Here is a 20749-nt window from a genome sequence, read left to right on the forward strand (position 1 = left end):
TGCTTACTTTCTCATTTTTTACCATATCATTATAAAATAAATTAATTGGAATATAAATATTGTACTTACATTTCAGTGTAAATAATATAGAACAGTAAAAGCAAGTCATTGTCTGTATGCAATTTTAGGTTGTACTGACTTAGCTAGTGCTTTTTACGTAGCCTCTTATAAAACTAGGCAAATATATAGATGAGTCAATGTACCCTCTGGAAGACCTCTGTGTACCCCCAGCGGTTCTCTCTGGTTGAGAACCATTGTGCTATTTTTGCAAAGAGCCATCTGGCTTTTAGTTCATGCAATAGAAACTCATACACTAAGCTTCTGAGGACCCAGGTTCGACCCCGCCCAACAGCAACTGGGGTCTGTCGGCATTACACAACCACTACTATGGACACAATTCTGTTGATTTAAAGGTGCCTTATACCAGCATAGTTTATTCCCTTTCTCATATGGGACTGTGATATACTGGTTTAAGCCCCTTTATACTGAAAGATCTGCATCCACATTAAGGAGGTTGAACCACTTGAACTATATTAGCATAGTTAAAGTGATACAGCTTTTATGTATAGACATGCCCTTAGGTGCCTATTTTTCAGAATCTTGGCCTGTGTTATCCCCTTTTTTAATAGAATAGTTTATGTATTACAGCATAAATGTATTGCAGCATTTGTTTAAAAAAATCCTTCGTTTCATGAGCTCACATGTCTTTGGTAGGAACAAATTTAGCATGTACATTTAACCACATCACACCCTTCAATACATTAATAAATTATAAAACAGTGAAAACAAAAGTAATAGATTTGTTATCTAATTTATTTGCCTAGATTTTAGAATATTATAGATATTTGTACCATTTTATTTGAAGTCAGCAGACTTAGAAAATGTATCTATTTTTCAGATTAGAGTATTTTTAATGTTTTTTTTCTAAACACTTTGCCTGTTATGAAGCTAAATTCCAGGATTTCCTATCTTTTGGCCAAGGGCAAAGAAAAATACAGACAATTCCATCATGACACTTTTTTAATATGAATTGAATAGGAAATTAAAGAAATATAGAACTGATGGAGGAAAAAGACTGATCATATTATATGCCATAATATCTATCAGAACATATTATTTTAACTTTAAAAAAATATAGCTAATATGCAATTGACAGTCAGATTTCATTACATAGAGCAGGTTTGAGAAACCCATGTTTGATGATTTGGGTGTTGTTTGAACTGAAGACTAACATAACCACTCTCAGTAAGGAACAGTGGATGAAATTCAGTTTAGTGCATAGGACCAGCACAAGACTTTGTGTACATATTAAATTCCACTTATGCTTAGTTTTGGAGACTTTGGTGATCCCTTTGCCTTATGCTGGTCCTCTGTGTAGGGGTGAATTTCACCCACTGTGAAGGTTGACAGCAGAAGTTTGACCTTTCTGCCAAAAATTACATATATTTCTCCATATAGTAGGATTCATTGGATATTAAATGAAAAAAATCAACCCTTTAAAACAAGGACTTCCAGAGTTTTAATGTCCCAGTACTTGAGTTGGGTGACCTAAAAACAAGCCTAGATTTGTTGGCTTTGAAGTCAAAAGCTTGATTTTAGCAGGGGCACAGGAACTCTTAAACTCTTGCATGCTCCCGTAGCCTTGTATTGATGGAACTGGAAATTTGTCCATTTCATTCCCATGAGTGATATTCAAAAACAGAACAGAGCAGGAGAGCAGAGAATTGAGTGGTGCATGCTTTTTTCATATGTATGTCCATATCTTCAATCCCAGCATAAATTCATTCTCAAGGCCTTCAGAATGAAGTGTAAAACTCACTTCTTTGGCTCACAGCAACAACTAAAACCAACAACAAAGAAGAGAGAAGATGGGGGAGAGTATAATTAGAAACAATTGCTATAGTATTTGAAATACTTGTTGCACTGAGACTACTGCAAGAGGAGAGGTAACATTATTTAGTTACTTAGTCATGTGTAATTTTATATGGGAGACCAATGTGTTTCCAAGTCTTTTTTAAAGGCATGAACTTTAAAGTAATTTTGTTGAAAGGTGGGAATTCATGAAAATCTCCTTTTTTTTTCTTGGTTCCCCTCATAAATATGCAAACTTCTGATGAAAAAATTCAAGCAGTTCTACTTCAAGTCTGCAGTTTCTAAAGATATCCATTGTTATTCTGTATTGGAATAAAAGAAGTACCTTTAAAAACTATTCTTTGAAAAGATTTTATTACTAGCAGAATATAAATGGGACTTTAAAAGTTCAGTACTTACAGAGGAAGTTAGCCTCTGGACTATTTACAGCATGGTTGCAACTGATCACAGGAAAACATACAAAATATAATGCTGCATTGAATTAGTGTTCTTCTGCATAGTGCACCTGCTAATCTTGGAAGTTTACAGTGACAGTGGATCTACGTCTCTTACAAACATAATATACAAGCAAAAATAACATGAGTTAAACAGTAATGACCTTTGTTTGTGATGATCTGTATAGTAAGCAATTTGACTCCAGATGATTGGGCTATATATGTGTGGCAGGTGGCTTATGTAGTATACATAAGCCAGAGCTGGTACTAGGAGCAGTGTGAAGGTTTGCCACCCCAACGAGGGTTCCTCAACACATTGAGACTAAGGCAAGTGCAATGCTTCCAAAGCTCCGTAAATGCAGGGGGCACACAGTCACTGCTTCACCTCTGCTTTCACTCCCTCATGGTATCAGCTCTGCTTCACCTCTCAGTTTCTGGGGAGGTTGATGTTGGTTTAGGGACCAATCTTACTAGTCCTTAGAGTCTGAGTGTGCAATGACTGTGATTGTAGAGAGACAACAGGAGAAGACCTTTCCATCAGTGCTTTTAGAAAATAAAAAATGAAGAAACAAATAAATACCACCATGCTTGAACTATTTACTAGGCAGCACTGGAATGCTCTGCACTGTGTAATAAATGTAATTAACATGGTGGCAGGAAAGAGTGGAAGGATGGTCCACAGGTTAGGACACTAGCCTTCTACTCAGAGGAGCCGAGTACACATGCACCTATGGGAGAAGGTGAACGCCTTGCAAATGTCTACCTCTTTTCATATGAAGCTTTACTAATCATACTAATGAGCTATTCTAATAGATGCAGTCATGTGCAGAAGCAACAGAACATTGGCAGACGGTTAAGAAATCACTTTAAAATATCTAGTGCATATTTGTAAAACATGTTTTTTTTCCTAAACTTGTATCGCTGTAGCAAATCAAAAACAATTATCACTGAAAGGCACATCTGCAACGTAGGAAATAATATCTCTGTCAAATTTCAAGTATCTACTAGTGACCTGTTGGCCTGTTTTTAAAACCATAGTTATTTTTTTAATATATACATGATGGGAAAAGTGGGGGAGGAGTCACTTCACTCTTGTATTTTTTTTCCAAATGGCTTAAACATTTTGACTCTCACTTCCCACAAAAATTTGCTCCAAGACTAATATTGAGACTGCCAGATTTAATTGAGAGTGGCAAAAATTTGAATTACAAATCATTGAAAATAGTATCTTAGATTGAAAACACTTGTGAAACCTTCATAATAGGTGTTTGTCTACCTATGTTTTACCAAAATAGTTTAATAAGAAATTGAAACAGTTTTGATCTGAGATTGAAGGAAGCAGAGCATGAAGTCAACCACAAATGAAGTTGGAAGATGCAATGTTTAGGGATTTACAAAGCCAAATCTTCCCATACTGATCCTTGTGGAAGAAAGAAGATTTGCAAGGGATCATTCAAGGTGGGAGTCCTTTTCACACCTCACCATGGCTACATCACAGCCATGTGAACCTGCTGCTTCTGCCACTCTTGTTTTATATGTAGGTCCACTCTGTGTGTGTGTGTGTGTGTGTATAGATAGATAGACAGACAGACACATGTTTAATTTCTCAATGTTGAAAAGAGTCCAAATGCTAATCTAATAAAGAGAGAAAACATCTGTGAAATTATTGTCTGATGAAATAACCAGAAACATTAATACTGTAGATATATAACATTTTTTTTGGTTGCTATGTAAAAGCAAGAATCCTACTGTGAGCTTTTCAGAAGCTAAACCAGCTGGAGTTCAGCAACTGTAATCTGATCATTCCATAGTGAGAATGAAGTGAACGATGAAAATTAAAGCAGTAAATATATCAAAACATAAGTTCCTGGTCACCACACATAATATTTGCTGAAAAAGTTGCCAACCTGGGTTCACAGTGCTCTGAGTTTTAAAATCCTTCTTCGGTGTAGTAACACATTACTTTGGGGTGTTGTTTTGTAAATACAGGGAATGCAGTAGAAGTCTGTCCTGTACAGATTTACTTTTCAGCACAGTGTGGATTTAATCTGAAATTATCAATGTAGGCATATGAAAAATAAGGCATTTCACTTAAAAATAGGGCTTCCTTTAGATTAGTGATCTCTTACCAGATAAGATGCTTTTTCTGGTACTATTTTTTTAGTTTTCAACTTCCTTTGGGTTTTAAAATAAAAAAATTTGCACTAACTCCCAAAAGTGTAAAATTTCCACCCTCCTGCACCATGCAGAGTCAATGCAAGACCTATGAACAATTTAAGTATTTAAAATAGAGTTTAGGTGGGATTTAAGTGATGTATAGTCTTTGAGCTCATCTCTATAGGGATGACTTTCATCTACCAAAGAGAAGAGCAGAGCTAATGGTAGCCTTCTACACTAGATCAAGCCATCCTGCCAGGATAGCTCAGGAAAGCTGGTTAAAGTTGGGGGCATGAAGAGATTTACTGTTGCTCCAAAAAGAAGTCCAGGTGATGAATCCAGGGACTGTTACACCAGCAAGCTCACTGCCTTCCTCAGCTAGTCTCTGGAGATCGGGTTTGTTAATAATCTGCTGCTCGCACATTCACAAGCTTGTTTTATCATGTGGCTTGCAAAAATAATGGCTATTTGAAAAAACAAAAAAATCAGGCCCAAATCCTGCACAGTGTTGACCACTGAGGTAATATTATGAATAGTTTTTTATTTTGTTTTTTTTTAATCTGGAGTTTGGTCAGTAATTGAAAGTAAAGCAGATTTAAAGCCTAAAATGTTATATAATTTCATACAAGAATATCCATGTAAAAATAAGCATTTTGTCTCAACCACTTGCATACAGGTACATTCTTATTTTTTTTTATAGATTTGATTTCATAGGGAAAATAAGACGGGCATCTAATAGTATAAAGCTAAAGTTCATACCATAAGAAATCTGCAGTGGGCAGAGGGCACAGGCACTCTGGATCTCTAAAATATATTTTGCAAAAGATTGTAGGATAAGAACAGTGGATATAACTGAGAATATTGCACTGATTATATATCATTGTGTAGCCTGCTTATTTTAATTCCCAGGTACTCATAGCCTGTTGACAAGTTTTGCTCTTATTAAAATTAAGGTTTTCAAGATAGTGCTTTCCTTAACATGTAACAGTGTGTGTACTGTTATGAAATTGCAAGTAAAATTTAATTACATTATCACTAATTATAGGAAAACTTAGAGGCCTATGTACTGTTTCTTCTCAAGGTCCTCTTGTGGTTCACAGTGAAGTCAATGGCAAAATTCCAGTCAGTTGCAGCGAGAGCATGATGGGTCTCAGAGAAGAGTGCATTGGAAGGAAAAGTGTCAGTACTGTTAATCTGGGGGGCTTTCTTACTCAGAGCAGGAATATTTCCAGTCCCTGCAATGCTGATGAATAATATTATTGTTTTGGAGGAGAGAACATGTGCTATGCAGTCTTTCTTCAACCTCCAGCAAATACTTGGACTAAATAGTTGAGCAGTGAACATCAAGTGGACAATCAGCAAGTGGACTGAAGTACTTGCTTCCAATTGATGCATGTCAGGAGTTACGTGATTTGGGACACTCTTCTGAGATTGGCTGAGGCTGGAAACTTTTGGAAAGTGATACTTGGCCTGGAGAAGAGGAAAGAGCAGAGCTTCTGTTCTCCTTTTGCACTCTCATCAACTAGTCAGCTAGTCACAGTGACTATGTGACTCTGGAAGTGACTGTCTGCTCGCCAAAGGGTGAATATGAAAGTAAAAACTGTTGCTACAGATTAGAAAAAAATGTTTATATAAAGGAAAAAGAGGCTGAGAATGAAGCCACTAATGAAAGTCCTATGATCTCCACTTAAGTCCTGTTTGCACTGGGGTACAAACAATGAATCTTGACCTGGCTAAAATTCAGTTTTAATCTACTTTAGGATATCTGTAGATAAAGTTTTATGGCAAAACACAACATTTCTAATAATTCTTGAAATGCACTGGGGACAACTTTTTGTTCCAGAAAGTGGAGGAAGTAACGAAAGGGGACATCCATTTTAGACTTTATTTGGACCAAAAGGGAGGAATTGCTAGCAAATCTGAAGAAAGAAGGCACATTGGTGAAAGCAACCATGAAATGACAAATTTCATGATTCTAAGGAAAGGAAGGAGGGTGGGTAGTAGAATAAGGACAATGTATTTCCAAAAAACAGACTTACACAAACTCAGAGCACTGGTAGGTAAGATCCCATGGGAAGAAAATCTAAGGGAAATTTAATTCAGGAGAGCTGGCAGTTTCTCCAGGAGACAATATTAAAGACACAACTATAAACTATCCTGATGTGAAGGGAAGACCAAAAGAATAGTAAAAGGCCAATATATATCCATTGGGAGCTCTTTAATGACCAGAAAATCAAAAAGGAATCCTACAAAAAGTGGAAACATGGACAAATTTCTACGGAGGAGTACAAAAGAATGACATAAGCACATAGGAAAAAATCAGAAAAGCTAAGGCACAAAATGTGTTACATAAAAGGTACAGGGATGTAACGGGCAAGAAGTAGTTCTTTAAATACGTGAGGAGCAAGAGAAAGACAAAGGAAAGGTATTGGTCCTCTTTTTAGCAAGGAAGGAGAGCTAATAACTGATGACAGCAAGAAAGCTGAGATGTTTAATACCTATTTTGCTTCAGTCGTAACTAAAAAGTTTAATGGTGACCACATACTGAATACAATTATTATTAACAACCAGGGTGAAGGAATGCAAGCCAAAATGGGCGGGGGGGGGGAATCAGGTTAGAGACTATTTAGATAAGTTCAATGTATTCAAGTCAGCAGAGCTTGATGAAATTCATCCTAGAGTACTTAAGGAATAGCTGACACAATCTCAGAAACACTAGCAGTTATCTTTGCGAACTCCTGAGGATGGGTGAGGTCCCTGAGGACTAGAGAAGGGTAAACATAGTATCGATATTCAAAAAGGGGAACAGAGAGGACATGGGGAATTATAGACCAGTCAGCCTAATTTCAATACCTGAAAGATAATGGAAAAAATTATTAAACAATCAGCTTGTCAGTACCAAGAAGATAATAGGCTTATAAGTAAGGTTAAGATTTTGTCACAGTTATTTTTTGTAAAAGTCATGGAGAGGGCAAGGGCAATAAACAAAAATTCATGGGAGCCCATGACCTGTCTGTGATTTTACTAAAAATAATTGGTGGCCAGGGTGGGTGGGGGTGGGGAATGACAGCTGGAGCCCCCATGGGTGGGGACTGACAGCTTGAACCCCAGTGCCCTTGTGGGGGGCACGGCCCCAGTTCCAGCCATGGGGGGAGGAGGATACAGCCCCAGTCTGGCCACAGCTGAAGCTGTGTGGAAAGGGTGCACAGCTCAGGCTCCAGCCCCAACTGCAGCCACGGGGCAGGGACATACAGTTCTATCTACAGCCCTGGTGGCAGCTGTGGGGGTGGGGGAAGGATTATGGTGCATAGCCCTGGCTCCGGTCCTGGCTTCAGCCACTGACAGCTGAAGCCAAAGAAATCCTGGAGGTCTGTTAAAGTCACAGTATCCGTGACTGCTGTGACCTGCATGACTAAATCATATCCTTAGTTATAAGCAACAGCCTGCATGGACTTGTCAAGAACAAATCATGCCAAACCAACCTAATTCCCTTCTTTGCCTGACCTACTAGGTACCGGGGAAGCTATAGATGTGATATATCTTGATTTTAGTAAGGCTTTTGATGCAGTCCTACATGACATTCTCATAAGCTAACTAGGTGAATGGGGTCTACATGAAATTACTATAAGGTAGGTGCAGAACTGGTTGAAAGACCATACTCAAAGTGTAATTATCAATGGTTTGCTGTCAAACTGGGAGGGCATATCCAGTGAGGTCCTGCAGGGATCATCTTGAGTCCAGAACTATTCAATATTTTCATTAATGACTTGGATAATGGAGTGGGAACTATGCAGATGACACCAAGCTGGGAGGGTTTGTAAGCACTTTGGAGGATAGGATTAGCCTGACCTTGACAAATTGGAGAATTGATTTGAATTCAACAGAATCAAATTCAGTAACGACAAGAGCAAAGTACTTCATGTAGGAAGGAAAAATCACCTGTACAACTAGAAGGGGGGAATGGCTAGTTATTATTATATTATTGCTATATTATTATACTATATATTACTATATTATTATAGTTATTATTATTGTAACTGGGTATATTAACAAGATTCAGGAGGTAATTGTCCCACACTACTTGGCACTTATGCAGCCTCAGCTCAAGCACTGTGTCCAATTCCGAGTGCCACACTTTGGGAAAGATGTGGACAAACTGAAGGGAGTCCAGCGGAAAGCAACAAAAATGATCAACGGTTTTAGAACACCTGATCTTTGAGGAAAGGTTAAAAAAACTGGGCATGTTTAGTCTCAAGAAAAAAAACCTGAAGGTTAAGTGTTTTTATAAAGAGGATGGTGATCAGTTGTTCCCCATACCCACTGAAGATAGGACAAGAAGCAATGGGCTTAATCTGCAGCAAAGGAGATTTAGGAAAAGCTTTCTGACTACAACGGTAGTTAAGCTCTGGAATAGGTTTCCTAGGGAGGTTGTGGGAGCCCCATCTTTGGAAGTTTATAAAAGCAACTTGAACAAACCCCTGTCAGGGATGGTCTGGGTTTACTTGGTCCTGCCACAGCTCAGGGGGCTGGACTAGATGACTTCTTGAGAGCCCTTTCAGATTTATATTTATATGACAGCTGCAACGGCACAGGAGCTAGCAAACAGAGCTGTAAACAGGGGAGTTTGAGTGGAAGTTCTGGTGGAGGAAAAGGTATTTGTATTTGGTTTTGTATTTGTATGTGTTGAGGCTTGTAGGGGCTTTGTGCTCGAAGAAAAGCTGAGCCCTGATTAGGGGGCGGGGCTTCTCTGACTAGGGGTCCTATAAAGGCAGCCAGCCAGGCAGGCAATGGCACAGATGGCTGCAGTGGCACAGGAGCTAGCAAACAGAGCTGTAAACGGGAGTTTGAGTGGGGGCTTGTAAGGGGAGTTTGTATTGTGGTGCTTGCTAGGGGTTTGTTTTTGCTGTGGGGCGTGGTCTTTTGGTGTGGTTTGTGTTTCCCAGATTAGCAGGATTTAGGTGGGAAGGCTATGACAGATACGGCAGCAGCAGTGGGACTGACTCATGTAGTGGAAGACACAATGAAGATGACTGGATGCAGAAGCTGCAGTATGTACATGATCCTGGAGGGGGGACCTGGTAAGAGTTTTGTCTGCATGAAATGCCATCTGATAGAGCTGATGGAGGAAAAGATCCGAGGAGATGCAGGTGGACAGTCTGGTTGAGTTTAGGAAGGGGTTTGAGAAGATGATGGAGCAAAGACATGAGGTATCTGAAGGGAAAAGCTCAGACTTACAGATGGAAGCAGGGCTGGGGAATTTTGAGGGGAGACTGGGTGAGGAAAGTGGTCAGTGGAAGCATGTGACTAAAAAAGCCAGGCAGAGGAAAAGACGGGCTAGTGAAGGAGAAATAGAGCTTAGGAACAGGTTTGCAGACTTGGAAAATGAAGAAGGGGCTCAGCAGGTAGTTGCTGAAGGTGGAAGGGCAAGGAAGAAGAGAAGAGTGACTAGTCCTATAGGAAAAGGGGAAGAGTCAATGGAGACTACACCAAATATGAGCCCCAGGAGGATACAGGATGGGTTGAAGAGGATTATAAGGGAGAATAGGAATGGAAAGAACTTGCAGCCAGAGGGAACAGAGGATAGACTGGAGAATAGGACCATCACCAGGAAAAGGCAGATCTATGTGATCAGGGACTCTTTATTGAGAAGAATGACTGGCCTGTAACTAGAGCTGATCCAGAGAATAGAAGGGTGTGCTGTCTTCCAGGTGCTAAGATACGGGATGTAGACCTGAGGTTGAAAAGGATACTAAAGGGAGTGGGAAAAAATCCCCTAATTATCCTTCATGTGGGAACAAATGATACAGCTAGATTCTCGCTGGAAAGTATTAAGGGAGACTATGCTAGGCTGGGGAAGACGCTTAAGGAAATTGAGGCTCAGGTGATCTTTAGTGGGATTCTGCCTGTTCCTAGAGAAGGGCAACAAAGGTGTGACAAGATTATGACTATCAACAGGTGGCTTAGGCAGTGGTGCTATAAGGAGGGCTTTGGGATGTATGGCCACTGGGAGGCATTCATGGACAGAGGACAGTTCTCTCGGGATGGACTTCATCTGAGTAGGGGAGGAAATAGACTTTTAGGATGGAGGCTGGCACAACTGATAAAGAGAGCTTTAAACTAGGAATTTGGGGGAGATGGCTGGGAGATGTCCAGGTAATCTCCATGCCGGATATTAGCATTGAGAGGGAAGAAGACGAAGTAAGGAAGGATACAGCCGTGGGTAGGAGAATGTATATAAGGAGGAAGGGCAGTGTGGATACCAGTCTAATAGGTTATACTGGCTGTAGAATGACTGTGCCTAATATGGTACAAAATGTGAGCAAGGCCAAACAGCAAAAATTAAGATGTTTGTACACCAATACGGGGAGCCTAGGTAACAAAATGGAGGAACTAGAGCTACTGGTGCAGGAAGTAAAACCTGATATTATAGGGATAACAGAAATATGGTGGAATAGTAGTCATGACTGGACTATGGGTATTGAAGGGTATGTGCTGTTTAGGAAAGACAGAAATAAAGGTAAAGGTGGTGAAATAGCATTGTATATCAATGATGAGGTAGAATATAAAGAAATAAGAACCGATGCAATGGATAAGACAGAGTCCATTTGGGCAAAAATTACATTGGGGAAGAAAACTAGTGGAGCCTCCCCTACGATAGTGCTTGGAGTGTGCTATAGACCACCGGGATCTAATTTGGATATGGATAGAGCCCTTTTTAATGTTTTTAATAAAGTAAATACTAATGGAAACTGCATGATCATGGGAGACTTTAACTTCCCAGATATAGACTGGAGGACCAGTGCTAGTAATAATAATAGGGCTCAGATTTTCCTAGATGCGATAGCTGATGAATTCCTTCATCAAGTAGTTGCTGAACTGATTAGAGGGGATGCCATTTTAGATTTGGTTTTGGTGAGTAGTGAGACCTCATAGAAGAAATGGTTGTAGGGGATAATCTTGGTTCAAGTGATCATGAGCTAATTCAGTTCAAACTGAAAGGAAGGATTAACAAAAATAAATCTGCAACTAGGGTTTTTGATTTCAAAAGGGCTGACTTTCAAAAATTAAGGAAATTAGTTAGGGAAGTGGATTGGACTGAAGAACTTATGGGTCTAAAGGTAGAGGAGGCCTGGGATTACTTTAAATCAAAGCTGCAGAAGCTATCGGAAGCCTGTATCCCAAGAAAGGGGAAAAATTCATAGGCAGGAATTGTAGACCAAGCTGGATGAGCAAGCAATTTAGAGAGGTGAATAAGAAGAAGCAGAAAGCATACAGGGAATGGAAGATGGGAGGGATCAGCAAGGAAAGCTACCTTATTGAGGTCAGAACATTTAGGGATAAAGTGAGAGATGCTAAAAGTCAAGTAGAGTTGGACCTTGCAAAGGGAATTAAAACCAATAGTAAAAGGTTCTATACCCATATAAATAAGAAGAAAACTAAGAAAGAAGAAGTGGGGCCGCTAAACACTGAGAATGGAGTGGAGATTAAGGATAATCTAGGCATGGCCCAATATCTAAACAAATACTTTGCCTCAGCCTTTAATAAGGCTAAAGAGGATCTCACGGATAATGGTAGCATGACTAATGGGAATGAGGATATGGAGGTAGATATTACCATATCTGAGGTAGAAGTGAAACTCAAACAGCTTAATGGGAATAAATCGAGGGGCCCAGATAATCTTCATCCAAGAATATTAAAGGAATTGGCATCTGAAATTGCATGTCCTTTAGCAAGAATTTTTAATGAATCTGTAAACTCAGGAGTCGTACCGTATGATTGGAGAATTGCTAATATAGTTCCTATTTTTAAGAAAGGAAAAAAAAGTGATCCAGGTAACTACAGGCTGGTTAGTTTGACATCTGTAGTATGCAAGGTCCTGAAAAAAAATTTGAAGGAGAAAATAGTTAAGGTCATTGAAGTCAATGGTAAATGGGACAAAATACAACATGGTTTTACAAAAGGTAGATCGTGCCAAACCAACCTGATCTCCTTTTTGAGAAAGTAACAGATTTTTTAGACAAAGGAAATGCTGTGGATCTAATTTACCTAGATTTTCAGTAAGGCGTTTGATACCATGCCACATGGGGAATTATTAGTTAATTGGAAAAGATGGGGATCAATATGAACATCGAAAGGTGGATAAGGAATTGGTTAAATGGGAGACTGCAACGGGTCCTACTGAAAGGTGAACTGTCAGGCTGGAGGGAGGTTACTGGTGGAGTTCCTCAGGGATCAGTTTTGGGACCAATCTTATTTAATCTTTTTATTAATGACCTCAGCACAAAAAGTGGGAGTGTGGTAACAAAGTTTGCAGATGATACAAAGCTGGGAGGTATTGCCAATTAAGAGAAGGATCGGGATATCATACAGGAGGATCTGAATGACCTTATAAACTGGAGTAATAGTAATAGGATGAAATTTAATAGTGAGAAGTGTAAGGTTATGCATTTAGGGATTAATAACAAGAATTTTAGTTATAAGCTGGGGACACATCAATTAGAAGTAATGGAGGAGGAGAAGGACCTTGGAGTATTGATCATAGGATGACTATGAGCTGCCAATGTGATATGGCTGTGAAAAAGCTAATGCGGTTTTGGTATGCATCAGGACAGGTATTTCCAGAAGGGATAAGGATATTTTAGTACCGTTATACAAGGCACTAGTGAGACCTCACCTGGAATACTGTGTGCAGTTCTGGTCTACCATGTTTAAAAAGGATGAATTCAAACTGGAACAGGCACAAAGAAGGGCTACTAGGATGATCTGAGGAATGGAAAACTTGTCTTATGAAAGGAGACTCAAGGCGCTTGGCTTGTTTAGCCTAACTAAAAGAAGGTTGAGGGGAGATATGATTGCTCTCTATAAATATATCAGAGGGATAAATACAGGAGAGGGAGAGGAATTATTTAAGCTCAGTACCAATGTGGACACAAGAACAAATGGGTATAAACTGGCCACCAGGAAGTTTAGACTTGAAATCAGACGAAGGTTTTTAACCATCAGAGGAGTGAAGTTTTGGAATAGCCTTCCAAGGGAAGCAGTGGGGGCAAAAGATCTATCTGGCTTTAAGATTCTACTCGATAAGTTTATGGAGGAGATGGTATGATGGGATAATGGGATTTTGGTAAGTAATTGATCTTTAAATATTCAGGGTAAATAGGCCAAATCCCCTGAGATGGGATATTAGATGGATGGGATCTGAGTTACTATAGAAAATTCTTTTCTGGGTATCTGGCTGGTGAATCTTGCCCATATGCTCAGGGTTTAGCTGATTGCCATATTTGGGGTCGGGAAGGAATTTTCCTCCAGGGCAGATTGGAGAGGCCCTGGAGGTTTTTCGCCTTCCTCTGTAGCATGGGGCATGGTTGACTTGAGGGAGGCTTCTCTGCTCCTTGAAGTCTTTGAACCATGATTTAAGGACTTCAATAGCTCAGACATGGGTGAGGTTTTTCATAGGAGTGGGTGGGTGAGATTCTGTGGCCTGCGCTGTGCAGGAGGTCAGACTAGATGATCAGAATGGTCCCTTCTGACCTTAGTATCTATGAATCTATGACAGGGCAAAGGAGTGGTTGGATGGGGCAGGGGTCCTGGGAATGCAGTCAGGAATGAGAGGAGGGGTTGGATGGGGCAGGAGTCCCGGGGGGGGGAGGGCGGATAGGAGGTGGGGGCCGGGCCATGACCCCCTCCTCTAGCCGGCCTTCCATACAATTTCCAAAACCCAATGCGGCCCTCGGGCCAAAAAGTTTGCCCGCCCCTGGTATAGGGTAATTTCTGCTCTGCTTTCCACCCGCTATATTTCTGATTTCACCAGTCCTGTACTGAAGGGCTCTTCCTCTTTTTAATGTCCTGAGAAACAGCAGGGCCCTTCAAAGAGCACCGAAATTTTGGATGCTTTCTGCAGCATAGCTATTCAGTATGAAGCTTCCCCAGGTGACACAATAACAAGTCTTGTGGATGGGAGGAAGCAGTAGATATCATCCTATCTCAACTTCAGTAAGGCTTTTGACACTGTCTCACGTGACTTACTCATAAACAAAGTAACAAAATATAGCCTAGATGAATCTACCATAAAATGGGTGTACTACGGGCTGGAAAACTGTACTCAAAGAGTAGTTATCAATGGTTCACAATTTAGCTGGAAGCGTATATTGAATGAGGTCCCACCAGTTCTGTTCAATATCTTCATAAATGATTTGGCATAGAGAATACACTTATAAAGTTTGCAGACAATACCAAGCTGGGAAGGGTTGCAAGTGCTTTGTAAGACAGGATTAGAATTCAACATGATCTTGATAAACTGGACACATGGTCTGAATTAAAAAGGTTGAACTTCAAGGATAAATGCAAAGTACTACACTTAGGAGGGAACAATCAATTGCACACATACAAAATGGGAAATGACTTCCTAGGAAATAGTACTGCAGAGAAGAATCTTGGGTTTATAGTGGATCACAAACTAAATATGGATCAACAATGTAACACTGTTGCAAAAAAAGCAAACATCATTTGGGAATGTTTTAGCAGGAGTGTTGTAAGCAAGATCTATCTGGCTTTAAGATTAAACTCAATAAGTTTATGGAGGAGATGGTATGATGGGATAATGTGATTTTTGGTAATTAATTGATCTTTAAATATTCATGGTAAATAGGCCTGAGATGGGATATTAGATGGGTGGGATCAGAGTTACCCAGGAAAGAATTTTCTGTAGTATCTGGCTGGGGAATCTTACCCATATGCTCAGGGTTTAGCTGATCACCATATTTGGGGTCGGCAAGGAATTTTCCTCCAGGGCAGATTGAAAGAGGCCCTGGAGGTTTTTCGCCTTCCTCTGTAGCATGGGGCACAGGTCACTTGAGGGAGGCTTGTCTGCTCCTTGAAGTCTTTAAACCACGATTTGAGGACTTCAATAGCTCAGACATAAGTGAGGTCTTTCGTAGGAGCGGGTGGGTGAGATTCTGTGGCCTGCATTGTGCAGGAGATCAGACTAGATGATCAGAATGGTCCCTTCTGACCTTAGTATCTATGATTTTGTGATTCTATAATAGCTCTATATATCATGAAGGTATTTAATGTTAAGTGTTCATATTTGTCATGGGTACTCAGGGTAAGGTTTATTTTTTACATGGCAGCAATAGACAATATTTGAAAAACTGAAGGTGCTATCAACTTAGAAATATTTCTTATTCATTCTAATTTGTGTGCATGTATGTGTGTGTGTGGTTGGGGTTTTTTTTATTTGTCTGTCTGTCTGTTTTTTTGTTTTTGCTATGTTGTTTTGAAAACCAGTATAGCATCTTGATTGGATTTCTTTGTAGAGATTCAACATCTTTCTCATTTCCTTTTCCTTTGGCAGAAGAGAAAAGAAAGGTGGGGGGACGGTGACAGAGAAGAGCATTTTCCTTGGTATCACTCTTACTCCCCCATCCCTGTCCCTGAAGAAGACCTTTCACCAGTTCCATTGTGTGGTTGTTCTTTGCTGCATTGTACCCCTCATTGCCTCCAGACTAGTCAGAAAGATAATACTAACAAGTTCAGCATTAACATTCTTTCCCCCTCCATGACGTGAAACCCTTTCCTGTTAAAGAGGATTCCAAGAACTGCAGCTGGTATGACAGACTCTTGAAACCTGGGAATTTAGGAGGCAGTGTGGAATCACAGGTCTCTTTAGATGGAAAGCCACTAAGTTTGGGGACGAACTCCCCAGCAATGTTTTGGGCAGGTGGCAAAGACAAACAAAAAGGAACTTCTACTATTTTTTGCAGTGTAGTTGTAGCCATGGTGCTCCCAGGATATTAGTGAGAGAAGTCAGGTGAGAGAGGCAATTTTTTTATTGAACCAACTTCAGTTGGTGAGAGAGACAAATTTCCGAGCTACACTGAGTTGCTCAAAAGCTTGTCCCTTTCACCAACAAAAAGTTGGTCCAATAAAATATATTACCTCTCCCACCTTGTGTCTCTGTTATTTATCATTTACATTGCAGTAGCATCTGGAAGATCTAGGCATTATACAAATATAATCAGGGACCTGCTCCAAAGATCTTACACTCTGTGACAAGTGCTGACTCTGGGTATTTCCTTTCCCCAATGGGACTAGCCTGTCTAGGGACAATATGGCCCTTACATCTCACATTTACTCTGGCTCTCTTGGTGGTGGTGTTTGCTACAAGAAGCCAGATACTAGGGGCACTTTACACTACTACTTTACACAAGTAGTCTCATTCATTTAAATAAGTCTATTTGCATGAAGTTTGCAGAATTAAGGCTTAAATCTCTATTTTAAAAGAAAGCTCATGAAGAAACACAGAGTAATTTTTTGAGTGGATGGGGGATTGGAAGGGGCGGGGGAAGATGATTAAACAATAAGCAATGTATAGTCCTGATCCTGCAATATTCTTTGTGGTGGAATTGCAGAATTATGGCTCATATTTGTAGTTTTCAGCAAGGCTGCAATACTTGCAAAGATCAGCATTTCTAATTATTCTCAGCTCTTTGAAATAAAAATGGAACGTTGCTATGCGGAGTGAAAGACTTTAAGAAGTGAATCACACATCTCTGATTTCTTCACACATCTCTGATTTCTTTTGTGGAGTTTCAAAAATGCACAAACAAAACGTGAGGTTGCCCTGTTTGTTTTCTAGTAAATAACACTGTCTGAGTTAATCAAGGGGTGATATGCAACAAATCAATTAAATGATTTTAATCTTTTCTTTTTACTAAGTGAAAATACTGCATATTATTGTATTATTGAGACCTACTTAAAATAAAAAGCTCTAATTTTTATATAACCACTTACTTCTGTAAACAGATCACACAGTGAGGAATCTATTAATACCCCACTGTAAAATACATAGAGGTAGCATCCTGGTTTTAGAGAGATAATGGAACACCCACCTCTTTCTTTATCTTCCTAATGATTTCACTTAGGATGATTCAGAAATGGACACCCTTGTACAAGGGTCTGACTGTAAGCAGTTGGGAGACTAAAATTCTCTGCAGGACTTGTCCTAAATAGGTAGTGTACAGTTTATGAAGTTTACCACTTACGGCAGCAATATTCTCCTTTTGAGCTCAAGCCTACTTCCTGAGGCAAATGCTTTTATTCAGTCTCATTGTAAGATTCAGTTAGAATTTGAAATACATGCAAGCTAGCCATGACTATCAAGACTTGTGTACAGTAATATGTTTTTGCACTGTGTACTCTTTACAAGGCTATTTGAACAAAGATTAATACAGTCATTTGAATCCTTAAGACTCACAACATCTCTTTCATCACACAGTGATAATAATTCTTCACTTGTTGAAAAGAAAAAACAGAACTGTTTTTAGAACACTACTGTTCTAGTGTTCCCCTTATGTTTCATTTTCCTATGTTGGCTCTTGATTTTTGTTGTAAAATCTGAACCCACTAAAATGTCATTCAGTGTCCAGGATTCTGTATTTGTACTACTTTATTGGTCATATTATTCTAAAGCATTTCCTCTTTTTGTTTCCATAGGAAATGATCTATTTTTAGTTGCAGTGCATGAACTGGGGCATGCTCTAGGCTTGGAGCATTCCAATGACCCTACTGCAATCATGGCTCCATTTTACCAGTATATGGAAACAGACAACTTCAAACTACCTAATGATGATTTACAGGGCATTCAGAAGATATATGGTATGTCATTTTTTTATTACACATATTAAATAGTTTGCTTAAGAACATTTATATTTAAGAAAATATATATATATAATATACTCTGTCAGCTGTAGTCCCAGAGGCCTTGATTTCTTGCTGTGAGAAAGCCATGGATTTTGATGAAGCTCTCTTATTTAGTCCCCACTATTCACAATTTGCCTCTAAATCTGCCCTCCGCTGGAATGGTAATCTTAAATATTTAAACTGCTAGTAAAGAATATCTATAAAGGGATCCCAAACTATTAAAATATTAAGAAATGCAGGCCTTAACCATAACCTGCTCATTTCCAAAGTGCTCTGTGGCACTAGCTTATATAACTGGAAGACTGGCTGGTTCTCAATATATCAGTTATAAAAATGTGCAGTTCCCTTGGTAAAGCAGTTTTTTAGTCCCAGCGCCTACCCTCTTCCCTGAATTCTTATTGCAATAAATATAGCAAATTGATTTCAAAAGCTTGTTATTAACAACCCAAGGTTTTGCACAACATAGCGGGGGTGGGGGGGAGGGAAAGTCCTGCTCTTTAAAATTTGGCTATTGTGGCCTAAAATGAAAGAAACAGCCACTGTAAATTTCTCATTTTATTGTATTCAGTCAAAGAAAGAAAGATAATTGGAAAGAAAAAAAAGCAGTTTACTCCTTGCAGGTTTAAGGTAACTCTGACTTCCACAGGACTTTCTCTGACATATCCACAGGCAACTTTTTTAATACGTAAGTTTTAAAAAGCTTGACATACACAGTTAACCATTAAAGAATCTGCTTTGCTAAATTAATGGAGCATTTACATTCTTACAGTGAAAAATCTGTTCTATCTGTATGTTAATGCCAAGTGACTGGTAGATATCATTTGCATTTGCAAACGATGTCATTTAAGTTCACTAATTTGTTTTGCATTCATTAGTTTTCCAATTTAAATGTCTAAGTGGTAAGTGTTCTCTCTGGGTTAAACTGACTTTTAACAAGGTCACATTTCTTGCTGATCTTTTGCTGTTAGGAAAGCCAGATGAGTTCATACAGAATAATGGTGCACCTCTGATTAGAAACCAAATACATCTATGCTAAATATTATATTAAGAGATGTTATACTCTAAATGTTCCAGAAAGGGAACAAAGTGATTGGCTTGTTAAAATTTATTGTATATGGTTAACCGAAAAAAGGAGGTTGTTTTTCATGAACTCGTAAGTTGGTAGTCCAGACAAGGACATTTTGCCCATATACTAAATAATAAGCTCTAACAGCTGTATGCTGACTTTATTACTCCTGGGAAGTGATGCCTGACAGCACTACCAAATTGCATGTGGAAACTTTGGTTTGGATTTAGAATCATTCAAATATTATCTATTGCAAATTAATTTATTTGCTGCCTGTATTAAAATCAAAAGGTGATTTGGACTGAATGTCTAAAAAAAAATGTTACCCCTATGAAAGTAACTATGTTGAGTTACACATTCATCACAGCCTAATTAATTGTAAATTATGAATGTCATGCTCCTTAAAATTATGAAGGAAATAAATGTCTTATTAAATTTCACTGGTGATAGTTTGGGTTGCCTTAAATATTCAATCAGTAAACATTTATCCTAGTTAATTTACTTTCTTTGATCAAGTACTGGACATTCAGATTTCATTTATGTTAGATTTAATTTTGTCTCAGGTTGCAAAGATACTCCTTAACCTACTATCATGCAGATGAATTAAAGCAGACTGTTTTGTCACGTACAAATAGACACTGCAGTTAAATTGATCTAGATAGAATGGGCAGACTTAAAAAGTTTGTCCTACTTCCAGAGATATTACTGGTCCTACAGAGATGTCATATATTTAAAATGGAAAATATCACTAGACCCAATAATATCTCTAGAACTGGAATGAAGTTTCTTAGCCTGCCCATTACACATAAGGGTTTTTAACAGCATGAACCTAGAATGACTGTATTACTTACAAAGAGCAAAACTATGAATAGACTAATCAGATCATCCTAAATGAGTGCCATTAAAAGCTTTGTATTGCACCACATCATGATTTATTCAGTATATGTCAAATAGTTTATAGCACAGATATTTTAGAAATGTTACACAGAGGGTTTTTATTATTATTTTGCAGTATTTTTAAGTTTGGACAACCTTTTCAATCCATTTGCCTGTAAAATCAAATGTCAGGGTTGCCATGAGTCCAACTTTACAGGATTCATAGGGAAAAATATTAACAATTTCAAACATTTCTTTAAAAAAATCTGAATATGCATTCTATATACATAAATGCCTAACATTTAAAGCACAATCTCAAGATCTTCCATGGGTAGAAAGGTGCTTTGTGCCCCAACGGAAGCTGGGAAAACATCCTTTCCTGTGACCTTCTCTTTGTATCCCTGATGGTTCAAACCTATCACTAGTGCAGAACTCAGTTTTACCTGGCTGGCAACTTAGGTCAGTATAGTTGGAGGGGGTAGGGAGAGAAATTCCGCCTCTGCGGTTAAGAAGGAAATATTTTTGAGTCTGGTTGGTTTATAAAACAAAAAGGCAGCTACAGAAGCAGCTCAGAAGCATAGAATATTAGAAATAGTTCAATAAAAGATAGATTAGTGGGAAGACAGCAGGTTAATTGGTCAAA

At 38.9% G+C, this 20749-nt stretch overlaps 1 protein-coding gene across 3 annotated transcripts in view; it reads left to right on the top strand.

The window, feature by feature from the left end:
• The window catches only part of MMP16 (matrix metallopeptidase 16), a 265584-nt gene that overhangs the window by 176789 nt on the left and 68046 nt on the right, over positions 1-20749 (top strand). For all 3 annotated transcript variants that reach the window (XM_038392264.2, XM_038392266.2, XM_038392268.2), the window contains one exon: positions 17958-18119. In XM_038392264.2, the coding sequence (XP_038248192.1) occupies positions 17958-18119 (162 nt within the window). The remainder of the gene's footprint in view (positions 1-17957; positions 18120-20749) is intronic.

The sequence above is a fragment of the Dermochelys coriacea genome, chromosome 2 (genome assembly GCF_009764565.3).
Source record: "Dermochelys coriacea isolate rDerCor1 chromosome 2, rDerCor1.pri.v4, whole genome shotgun sequence".
Classification (NCBI taxonomy): Eukaryota; Metazoa; Chordata; order Testudines; family Dermochelyidae; genus Dermochelys; species Dermochelys coriacea.